The sequence below is a fragment of the Acomys minous genome (genome assembly GCF_964271855.1).
Source record: "Acomys minous genome assembly, chromosome: 3".
NCBI lineage: Eukaryota > Metazoa > Chordata > Mammalia > Rodentia > Muridae > Acomys > Acomys minous.
This window is the reverse complement of record NC_140485.1, coordinates 121,240,443-121,253,067: the sequence shown is the minus strand read 5'-3', so window position 1 is coordinate 121,253,067 and position 12,625 is coordinate 121,240,443. Positions and strand designations below refer to the sequence as shown.

The following is a 12,625-nucleotide window of genomic DNA, read 5'->3' as shown; positions in this document are numbered from 1 at the left end:
AGAAAATAAGGAACCAAAACCAGACTCAATTCATGTCTATCTTGACTCTTAACTTTGCAGGCAAACTATGGGAAGCCCAAGGCCAAACTTAGTTTCTAGATTTGTTTTACTATACCACAATGTCCTGTATAGAGTCTGCAAACAGAGTCCTAATAGCACAATCGCATGATACACAATAGTAACAAAGTCCAACAAGTCCCTCTTAACTAGACAAATCTTACTTATGAAGACTAAACAAAACCATTTTCTGAATCAGAGAGCAGGGTCTGGAGGCACAGCTGAGGAGGGTACAGCAAGGGAACAGCAATCTAATGAGCACAGTAAACATCTCAGCAACATATAATCAACTGTGATCTGCGCAATCCCATGGCCTAGAATGTGGCCATCCTGCTGGAATTGGAAATGATTTAAAAGTATGGTTGGGATAAGAGCTTGCTATAAATAAGATCACTCAGACTTCTGCGGTATAGCAATAGAAACACTGACTCATGACTAATGCGTTATTTGTGGTACTCGTGACTTCTCTAGTATTCATTAAACCCCTTGACCACAGATTCTAAAATCAGCAGTTAGTTCTTGGTAAATCTGGCAGAGATGTGTATGCTTGTGAGAATACATGTGTGTGTGCGTGCACACACACACACACACACACACACACACACGCAAGAATACAAGTAATCCAGGCCTATCTAATTTTTGCCTTTCTCTACTCTGCCTGATCAACACCTTCAAGATTTAGTCTTGAGCTCTATCACAGCTACTTCCTCTTCTCTTTTCATTTAAGAGCTTTTTATTTCCAAGATTTAGCCACCAATGTTAAAAATAGCTCTCACATGTTCATCCCAAATGCTTATTTCTAATTGTACTTGTGAGATACGTCCACAGAAAGTTAACTAAACATATACAAATTACCTTACCGTCTTTCCCAACCTTGTCTACTCGAGCCTATAAAAAACACCATTTATCTGGTTTAGAATCAAGATTAACTAAAGAAGACCCTCTATTTTTACAGTCAAAGAGTCTCAAAATCTGTAAATTTCCTTAAGTCTCCCACAGATATTCCTTCTTTTTAGTTCCCACTATCTTCACACAGTAGTTTCTTATCTTCTGCATTCAGATGTGACAAAGCTTCAACTCTGTCTCTCGATCCAAAACCTTTCAAGCAAATTTCTGGGCATATTAGTTTACTTTTTTTTTTAATGCAGAAAAACTTCTAAATTTATACTCATAAGAACATGATAGCTCTACTATATAACAAGGACACTTGCTGAACTGTGTTCATAGCAGCTTGATTCATAATAACCAGAATCTGGAAACAATCTAGATATCCCTTAACTGAAGAATGGATAAAGAAATTGTGGTACATTTGCACAGTGGAATACTACTCAGCTATTAAAAACATGAAAAATTCAGGCAAATGGATAGATCTAGAAAAGCTCATCCTCAGTGAGGTAGCCCAGACCCAGAAAGATACATATGGTATATACTCAGTTATGAGCAGATTTTAGCCATATAGTACAGGATAAACATACTCCAATTCACCGACCCAAAGAAGATAAGTAGCAAGGAGGAAGGGGGGGCAGGGTGGATATGCTTAAATCTTACTGAGAAGAGGGAGCAGAATAGATAGCAGAACTGATTATAGAGGAGGGAACACAGAGCAAAATAAGGGTGTAGACCACACCTGGGAAGAGGGAGGTGGGGCGGGGGTAGGGTAGGACAGAGGGTCTACAGAGAGAAGAGAAAACATGAGCATCTCTGTGACAAGCTGAAGACCTAAGACAGGGTAGGCTTCTGGGAGGACAAAGGGGTGAGTAACTCTAGCTGAGACTCCTAGTAGCAGGGGTTATGAAGACTGAAAAGGACACCTTCCAACTAGGTAAGACTCCTAGTGGAGGGAGGGGAACACCAACCCACCCAGAAAAACTTTGACCCAAAATCTGCCCTGCCTACAAGATGCACAGGGATAAACATAGAGCAGAGATGGAGGGAATGTCCAACCAATTCTTGGCCCAACCTGAGACCCACCCTGTGGAAGAGAGCCAACTCTGTCACCACTAGCGATATTCTGCTATGCTTGCAGATGAGAGCCTAGTATAGCTGTCCTCTGAGAAGCTCCACCCAGGAACGGATTGAAACAGAAGCTGAGACTTACATCTAAACATTGGACAAAGTGTAGGGAACCTTGTGGAAAAGTGGGGGAAGGATAGAAGGACCTGGAGGAGACAAGAGCTGCACCAGACCAACAGTGCCAACTAACTAGGGTCCAGCGGGGGCTTGCAGAGACTGAAGTACCAACCAAGGACCATGCATAGACTAGACCTAGGTCCTCTACACAGATGTAGCCTATGGGCAGCTCAGGCTTCATGTGGGTCCCTTAGTAAAGGGAGCAGGAGCTATCTCTGATATGGACTCTGTCGACTGCTTTTTGATCACTCTCGGCTGGCAGGGCTGTCTCACTGGGCCTCAGGGGAACAGGATGAGCTCAGTCCTGATGGGACCTGATGAGCTAGGGAGGGTGAGGGAGGGCTCCTCTTTTCTGAGGAATAGGGAAGAAAGAGAGAGAATGGGACTGGGAGGAGAAGAGAAAAGGGGCTACATCTGGAATGTAAAGTGAATAAATTAATTAATTAAAACAAAAAGAATGTGGCAAAGGGTTTCTTTGGCATAAAAAAACAGCCCCCCCAACCTGCTCTCAACATCTACTCATTTTTTACTCTATAACACTCCTAAACAAGTGGTTCTGCTCATGTCCTGGTCACAGTCTTGTTGGTTTTCTCTTAACCATCATCCTTCATACTGCCTTCTTTCCTTGTGAAGAATCAAACCCCAAAACTGACACTTTTTCCCTAGGAAATCTTAGAATGCTCAATGTGCAAGATATACATAATGCATACATATTACTTACTAATTCTATGCATAATGCTATTGTTCACAGCCTCGTTTTTATATACTAAGATTATGCATTGATGACCCCACCTAGCACATGTGCAAACTTTGACTAATGAATACTAATGATGGACATAAAAATAAAGGTGTCTGTCACAAGTACCCTAATTCATTTCTATAAAGTATGGTGCAAGCTTTAAGGGAAGAATAAAAATGTTTCTACCCACTTCCCTCTAAAATTACGAGCAGTTATGCGAAATAAGAAACAAAACCACAAATTCCACCTCTAAGGAACAGGAAGAAAGCTAACTCCCAGCTAACTGTATTTCTGCCATTAGCCATTCTGTTTCTTCGCCTGGGAAGGAAGGGTGTCCTCTACGCTTGCCAGCTTTAGCTGGGCATATTCCATTCTACACTTCAGAGGTCAGGTGCTGTTGACTCTGCAACTGAGTACAGTCATACAGTATTTGTCTTTCTGTGCCTGGCTTATTTCATGTAATACTTACATACTCCAGCTTTATCCATTTGAATAAGTTCAAAATGAATTCTCACCCACTGCCAATGGCATGTAGTAGAGCCATTAGAAAACACAGCACAGAGTTCCCTCAAAAAATTAAAATTAAGCCAGGATGGTGGCTCATACCTTTAATCCCAGCACTCTAGAGGCAGAGCCAGGCTGGATCTCTGAGATTGAGGCAACCTGATACAAAGTAGACCCTGCTTCAAAAATGAAAACATAAACAAAAGTTATGAATTACTTATTAATAACAGAACATGTGATGACCTGTATAAGACTTGATTAGGATCCCCATATGATCGATCCAGTATATATACTACTGAGTGTGTAGCGAACGGCAATGAAATCAGTGTGTCAGAAGCACTTATGCTACCGTTCTCACTGCAGCACTGCTCACCACAGCTATGGAATCAAACTAAGAGTCCATAAAAGGTGAATGGACAGAGAAGATATTTTATGTATATACACATACATATATATTCAGCCACAAAAGCAATTTAATCATACTGCCATTAAATGGATAAACCCAAAGGACATTAAGAAATAAGAAATAAGCCAGGCACAGAAAGATTAATACCAGGTGATCACATAGTTGTGCAGTGTAGAAGTACAGAGTAAGTACAAAGGTTACCCTAGAGCTAGGGAAGGAAGAGAGGGTGGGGCGGGTGGGAAGGGGCTGCTGGACACATGACTGTCCAGTTAGGAGTAAAAGGTCCACTGTCTCGTTGTGCTGTAGTAACTATAGTTAACATTATATGCTTTTCAAAATCACTAGGGTCTTGAATGTTCTTATGACACAGATTGTAAATATGAGGTGAATGGTATCTTCATTGCCTTCATCTTATCAATACATAATATAAATAGGCATCAAAACATTATGCTACAATCTATAAATACATACAATTGTGTTTCAATTAAAACAGGACGAAGGTGGAGATAGATAATAGAGAACCCATTCCAGCTGGGCCATGAGACGCCAACCATTCTATCTCCTGTGGGATATACATAAGAAACCATCCTAACCAAGTCTGCCATGGACCTGTGAGAGCGCTTTAAATCCCATGAGGCCAACAGACTTTGGAGTGTTCCACCTTATAACAAAAACTAAGTCAGAGAACAAGCAAAACACCCAAACAAGACTACTCCCTAACTTCAGCTCTTTTTTCTTACTTGGAAAGATAATAAAAGAAATCACATCTGAAAAACAAGAATGTGGTATTATTTTTAAAAGCCCCTGGAAGTAGGCTTGGTGGTACTTGCTTTTAATCTCAGCATTTGGGAGGCAAAGGCAGGAATATCTCTTCCAGACCAGCCTGAATAACATAGTTGAGTGTCTCAAAAAATAAAATAAAATCCCTGAACATTCAAAATATTAGAAGAGAAATCCAAGGAAATGTTTCATATCCAGAAAAGCATAGCAAAGTAACAGAGACAAATAACAGATAAACACAAGGACTTTCTCTCCCACCAAAACAGGGGTCAGGAATGTCAATCTAAGAGGTACAATGTCACATGAACAGGAGCTCCAGTAAGTGAAAGGAGAGGAATGTATTAAAGAAATAATACTAAAGCAACTTTTCTCCAAAGGATCTAAGTTTATATATTCAATGATCTAAGACAGCCCAATGAAGGGGAAGGGCTAAGAAACGCATAATGTGGGATTTCAGAACACTAGAGATAGTAAGAGAAAAATCAAACTCTTTAGAGGAAAAAGACGGAGGAGGGGGGAGAATAAGAATATCAGACTCAAGACAGTAACAACCTAAGATAGGAGAGAATGAAGAAACACTTCCTAAGTTCCCAATAGAAAACATTTGCAATTTAAAGGACTATATTACCCAGCTAGGTAACAATCAAGTCTTAAGAATGAATGAAGGCATTCTCAAACTTCCAATGTCTCAGCTTGTGAGGGGGAAAAAAAGAGAGAGAGAGGGAGAAAAGACGACACTACTTAAAGCATGGGAAGTACACAAAGGTTCCTTCAAGTCCAGCAGGTTCTGAGTTCTCCAGGGCAGAACAGAGTATGGGGATGAAAGCTGTCAGAAGAGAGGAGAAGGAGGAAGGAGGAAGGAGGAAGAAGGAAGAAGGAAGAAGGAGGAGGAGGAGAAGAAGAAGAAGAAGAAGAAGACAAAACTTGAGTGTGTAGAAATGCTTTTAAAAAGTGATTTACAAAGCTGCTAGATGAGATCAACCACCCAGTTAAAACAAAAATAAATACACCACTCTCAGGCACTTGAACCTTCAGATGCTAAACCAACAGTCAGTTCTCAATAATCAGTCTTCACAAGACTGTGATTCTGCACCAAGCCTCCAAAAACCAAAACAAAAAATCCGAGGCAATGGAAAGATGAAGAAATGAACTCTAATTTTAAAAAGCACCCCTGTAAGACTGTCCCTATTATGAGAATAAATATTTTGGTTCAATACATGCCACAGAAATACTAGGGATTCATCATTAAAGGAGATATGTAGTCAATCCATCTTAAACACCAGTCTTATCAAAAGATAGTATCAAAAACTGGTGACTAAAGACAACTGGATTTAAAATCCTGATGTCAAAAACCTTAAGGAATCACTTAGTATTTTAAAGTGTTTAACTCTGGGGGGTGAAGATAGCAGGGTTTAGTGAGAAGATGACAGTAGTCATTTTTGACACTGTAGCATACTGTTCAAGTAATGAACTGTTATGCATCTCTTCTTTAGAAGTTCAGCAGTTTTAATTCCATACCTATACTTCCCAACTCCTTGACAGTCAAGTTATAGCTAAGGTGTATCTATGTCTTTGTCATACATATAAGCTGACCACTACTGTCCCCCAACCAAGGACATGCCTGGGCTTTCAATTCATCCATCATTTTCCTTTTGATGTTATCAACAGTCTTGTCCTTCACAATTTTAAAATTATTCAACTAATATGTAGTCATATTGGATTTCTTATTTCCTGCTTTCCCTGTTTACAAGGACTACAGCCTGCTGGGCACATTAAAGATTTCATTCTATTTCACAGCAAAGAGAATAATGTAATCCCTTCTCTAAATTTTTACCTGGTTGTGAAAGCTAAACATCAGTTATCCTTTCTTCAAATTAGCACAGAACAAGAACATAAAATTATCATCCAGGCCAACTGTACCCAGTACAGTGACATCAGAGTACAAACACCACCAGCCACTGGGATAAACTAAAATGCTCATGCTACCTAGCCCCTGGCCGGAACAAAAACACATCAGTTACGATTAAATAAAAAACAGTGCACTTCCACCTTGTTTGCTTTGGGGGGGTTAACAAACAGAAAAGAGGCAAGGTGAATCAACACCTCTACCTTGAAGGTGACATGGGACATCGTATTCGATCTCATCATGTCTTGAGGGGCTTAAGAACAGAGTTCCATCCACCAGCGGAAACTGTTCAAACACAGGGAGTGCCCGGTGGCACAAAGCACAGTTTACAACGTTTCTGTGACTGGCACTGAGGGCTGCGAGAATGAACTTCCGGAGATCCTCCCCTTGGCCCACTTGGGCATCGTCTTCCATCCGCACATGGAAAGTGTTCAGCTTATGCCTGGGGATGTGAGTGAGGAGTTCAGAGAGGTCCAGTCGCCGCAGGAACTGTACAGGAGTGTCAAAGTGCCCTGCCCTGTGCACAGACAGACCAGCCGAACTGTAATCAAAGTGGGCGTTTCTGAACATGTGACCCCCAGGCATGGCCTTTTTGTGAGGCTCAAGATGAATGGCATTCTTTAAGAACTCCCCAAGGTATCTGGAGGAGCGGGGGCCACTGAAGTGGGCTGGGGAGAGGGTGGGGTAGCCAGTGGGCGGGGACTGGCCAGGGGAGCCACAGGGGGAGCGGGCCCCATAGGCTGCAGCACTGACTGCCTTTTCCTGGGAGTTCTGCCTGTCCATGGAATGCCGCCTGGGAAGGTCATGGTTCAGGCCTTTCTGGGGCTTGTTCAAGGGCCTGCATTTTTTTGTCTCCTCCCCAGCTTCCCCTGGAGGCCTCGCTGTGTTCTTCTCTGACCCAGACTTCTTCTTTTTTTCATCTTGCATCCGCTTTACCTGGTACCAGTCTGTGTCCTTTTTTAAGTGACCCTGCCCACAGCGGCAGGAACAGAAGCGGAAGGCGAGGTCATAGCCCTTCTTGGTCCACATGTTCTGGCGACACTGCTTCTCATTCCAGCTGCGGGCCCTGCCAATGCAGTTGAACTGCACCAGGATGCTGCTCTCCCACTCGTAGAAGCACTGCAGATGCATCCAGGTGCTGCAGGGGCAGTGCTCGTTGTTGCACACCACCTTCTGGTAGTCATCCTTCTCCAGGTCCACTGGCCTCCCAAAGCTGCAGATGAGGGGCGTAGCACAAGGAGCCTCTGAAAGAAGAACAGAAAGAGAGACTCAGTACACAGGACACGAGGGCTCCAAAGGGCATCCATCCATGCCTGATGGTCATTCAGGCCAGTTACACCCCCACTGGAACACAGCCAGGCAGATTTACAAACATTATTTTCTTCTGATATGATGCTGCTCCAAAGAAACTTATTGTCTATTATTAACTATCTCCTGAAAAACATACTGGTAAGTTTCAAGAAGCCCAAATCCTTCATAGTTCAACCATGTGCCAGGCTTCATGACAGTGCAGGATAAAGTTTTCTCAAGCTGCAATGTAACAACAGACAGTACTAGAGCTCCTTTCACAATGAGTCAATGCAGGGCAACTAGGAAGTAATATGAAGCTACTAAATCAACCACTTCTGGTGTATCTTCAAAAGGGCCCTCAAAATGCTTTATCTCCAGGACTTTTAGGTTGTCCTGAACAGCAAAGCATCATTGAGAAAATAGACCAGCCTCGTCTCAACTTTTCTTCTACAGTTATCCGATACTAATGCCAGGATGTCTGGTCAAACTAACTGCTGGCCTACACATAACTCCAGTTATGAAGAAAACCACATTCTCCTGAAGCATAGAAACAGAAAGCAGGTATTTCTTCAGTCTTACATGTTACTCATGCAGGGTCCAAACAGCTAAGCAGATCCCCAGAAATGCAGAAAACATAACAGCACAAAGGAGGCCCATTTCTGAAAAGGTGAATTATATGTATGGGGACCAATGGTTATCAGATTTTTATAGCTTCTCAACATTAATCTAGCATCTGGGCTTAGAACGTGTGTTCTACAAATGTCAGGAAGACCTGTGATAAAAAGCATTCATTCAACACCATCAGTGGGTACCAGGAAGGGTAGAAGAGAAGGATCAAAGTGTTTCTATGACAATGCAGCTACTCTGCAAGACACTATGAAAAGTTGCAAATCATTACACACTTGTCAAAATCCACAGCACATAAACACCAGCAGTGAACCCTAAAGATTAGCTATAGAATTCAGTGCTATTATCTATCAACATAGGTTCAGGACCCAATTTATACAGAACATACTGACAAAGGCGTGAGTGGCTCCATTTGGAGTAGAATAGGGGGTTACACACAAACTCAGCATACTTTCACATTTTTTCCAACCTGCTCTAAAAATAAGTATTTTTTAAGTGGAGGAAAAGGAAGATAGGTAAGTTTTAATTCCAAGGAATACTAGCCCTGAGAGAGTAGGATGATTATTTCGTTTGTATAAATGTGTATAATGTATATATTTATATTTAAATAATTGGCAGGTTGTAATTGTTAGTAAGAAATACACATGTTTGAAAATACATGCTTAGCCAGGTACTGTGGCATACACCTGTAATCCATTCACTTAGGGAGCCAAAGGCAGGCAGATGTCTCTGAATTTGAGGCTATCCTGGACTACAACCCAAGTCCAAAGTCAGCTAAGGCTACACAGAGAAACCTGTCTGGGAAGAAAAGAAAGAAAGAAAGAAAGAAAGAAAGAAAGAAAGAAAGAAAGAAAGAAAGAAAGAAAGAAAGAAAGAAAGAAAGAGAGAGAAAGAAAGAAAAATACATGCATAGAGTTCACAGTACCTAGTATAACAGGCTTACTAATGTTGTTGTTATCATTATTGGAATCCTTACTATATAGCTTATGGCACTACTATTTGTTAAAGAAGCTTTGCACGGTAACAGCTGAAGGAGCTAACATGAGATAGTAAAACGTGTATTCACACTGCAAAATTAAGAGCCTAGCAGGGCAGGAGCAGAGCAGACACAGCTCTGGCCATGTGATGCCACAGGCCCAAAGTAGCAACTGCTAGTTATGTGGGCAAGGAAGTAAGTATGACTGACTACCTGTTCAGAAAAGACCAGCACAATGAACACCAAAATAACAGGCCTCCAGCCAGGAGTGGTGGGCACACACCTTTAATTGCAGCGCTTGGGAGAGAGAAGCAGGGATGTCTATGATTGAGGCCAGCCTGGTCTACAAAGTGAGTCCAGGATAGCCAAGGCTATATAGAGAAACCCTGTCAAAAAAAAAAAAAAAGAAAAGAAAAAACAAACAAAACCAGAAATAGGCTTCCACAACTGGTCTCTTTGCACTCCTACAATTTTCAATATAATTCATTACTCCCACTAAATTCCATTCTGCATTTTCATGCTGTTCCCCTTTTGTCTCCTGTTCCTCCAAAGGGCTAGTGCTTAGCATTTCTCTCTTGACTTCCTTAAAGAGAAACTAATAGCAAGATTTGCTATTCCTTAACAAGGGCACTACTGGCATATGGACAATTCTTTGTGGAGTAAGACTATCTAGTGCATTACAGGAAGTTAGCATGCCTGGATGCTCAGCATTGGACCTATATAACCCCATCCACCTCAACTTCCTATGATTTGGGGGTGGAGTACTCTGGCTTGACCCCAGGTCTTGGTCCATGCTAGGAAACTAACTGTTCTACTGCTGTGCTGCACCCCCAGGTCTAACTGGGAACCTTTGGGCTTGATCACAAAGGTTCCAAGTACTGCACACAGGCATTTAGAACACACTTGCTGTAAATTAGATTCTAAGGAAGCACTCTGAGACTTAAAAGTTGTTTTAGATTCCATGCCCATGGTGGCATCACTGGGAAACTTCAGACAGGCAGGAGAGGAGTTCATTGGTCAGATGGAACTGTGAGAGCCTGAACTGAGGGAGCAGTTGTCAGATATCGGTCAGTGTATGGAACACAGATGAACAATGATCTGACTGGCATCCCTGTTTGGGACCTGATGAGCAGGAAGTACCTACGTGATGGAAAAGATGAATATGACCACAGCTCAAGAGAGTTCAAATGTGGAGTACAGATGGAATCACACATCCAGACATCCTGCTTAAATTCCTGGGACCCAAGTGACATGCAAGGAGAATATGAAACATGAACATAAACACGAGATTGGGAAGACAACTGTGGGCAGTAAGTACTAACACCAAGGACAGTACAAAAGTCCTCTACAGAGAACAGTAAGGTAGTAAGAAAATTCACTGGAAAACAAGAAATTATGTCAACTTGGACTTATTTAAGAAAGGAGTTTAGTGTTATATGCTTGAACACTATTTGTCCACCTCTGCACTACTGGCAATTTGGGGATTAGAGTATTCCTGAGGTAGGAGCTACTCTGTGCTTTCACAAGATATTTAGCTACATCCTTGCCTTCCACCCCATAGCATTCCAATGTCCAAAATGACTACAGATACTTCCATATAGTCTCTGTAGGCAAAATAACTCGTAGAGAACTTACTAGTAAGCTAAGGCCAAAAAAGCTCACAGAACGAGCAGTGAATCAAGCACTGCCATCTCTATTAGGGCTGTTCTTGTGGTGCAATTAAGGGATGTGTAAGAGGCAATGGTGAACAAATGGTGGGCAAGATTAAAAAGATAGCAACTATGTGTAAATAACTCTCTGGGAAACTTGAGTGTAACCACAAAGAGAAGAAAGGTCAATAGGAATGGAACAGAGCACAGCGAAGGCTTAGACCAGAGCATTTTCAGGACTGTAGGACAACTCAAAAGGCTTGAAAACACAATACAGGGAACAAACAAGTGATCTCCAGTTTCCTCAGAAACCACCACCTCACCACTGCCCAATGGATAACTAATACAGCATCCCATCAAATCCAACAGCATAGGTAGACATACCCTTAAAAATCTGTGCAAATACTAGCTATTACTCCTGTATTCCAATTCTCTCCTTCAGAGTGAGATGCCAGGGCCCTAGCAAAACAGCCCTAAATGACCATTGTGGCTTCTCCGTCTGCCTCCTAGGAGTTTATGTCCTTAATCTTCATTTGTCCAAATCCCGTTTTGTACAGGAGAGTAATTCATAGTATTAATTCTGCCATCAGAATGCCTGCATACCAGTACCATTTACAACAGTGTTCATCCTTCCCAATGGTACAACCTTTTAATAAAGTTCTTTATGTAGTAGTGAACCCCAACCATAAAATTATTTTCATTGCTACTTCATAACTATAATTTTTCTACTGTTATGAACTGTAGTTTAAGTACGTATTTTCTGATGGTTTTAGGTGACCCCCATGAAAGGATTGTTCAACCCCCAAGGGGGGGTCTCAACTCACAGATTTACAAGCTAGGTTCCTTTGGACATGTTACTTCTTTTCTTGTAAGTTTCTTCTATGGAAAAATGTAGATTAAAAACAATACCTTAGTTGTTAATGATGACAAATGTATGCATATACACATGGTGCTTAGGACAGATAGGGTGTGATATCTACTAAACCTTAGTTAGCTCTTCCTGCCTAATGCTTCAAGGCCCACCTCCATACACCAACTGCACCACCAAGCCCAGGCCTTTTTCAATCAGGAGCTGAATAAAATTGCACTAAAAGACACTGTCATGTAAAAGTCACACATGACAAAAGCAGAAGGAAGAACGAGCTATAATCCTAGATGAAAAAAGACTCAAACATACTAAAGCACACTAAAAAAAAAAAGTATAAGAATGGTTTATACTGAGTAAACTAACTATAGACACCTGGACTGTGTCCTTTAAAATGTTAGTCAATTAAACAAAATTCAGTTGCTTTAGTCTTCAGCTCTTCAGAGGGACAGCCTTACACAGCAAACCTCTGAAATGTAATAATAACCAAGATATATGAACCCAGAATTAATTAAAGGTGGCTACTAATCTCTTCATTCCCACTATTCAGAATGCAAACCCTGAAGTTCATTTGCCTTAAAAAAGACAGACTAAGGTAGACTAATAAGGAGAAATTCTATTTAGATCATTTCCAAAAAAACAGCAGATATACTTAAATCTGAACACCAAGCACCTCCTACCTAACAGACCTTTGAA

General features: G+C 41.4%; 1 protein-coding gene across 1 annotated transcript in view; it reads right to left on the bottom strand.

Moving 5' to 3' along the window:
* HECA (hdc homolog, cell cycle regulator) overlaps positions 1 to 12,625 on the bottom strand; it is a 45,489-nt gene that overhangs the window by 7,705 nt on the left and 25,159 nt on the right. The window contains exon 2 of the mRNA XM_084777596.1: positions 6,726 to 7,766. Within this exon, the coding sequence (XP_084633722.1) occupies positions 6,726 to 7,766 (1,041 nt within the window). The remainder of the gene's footprint in view (positions 1 to 6,725; positions 7,767 to 12,625) is intronic.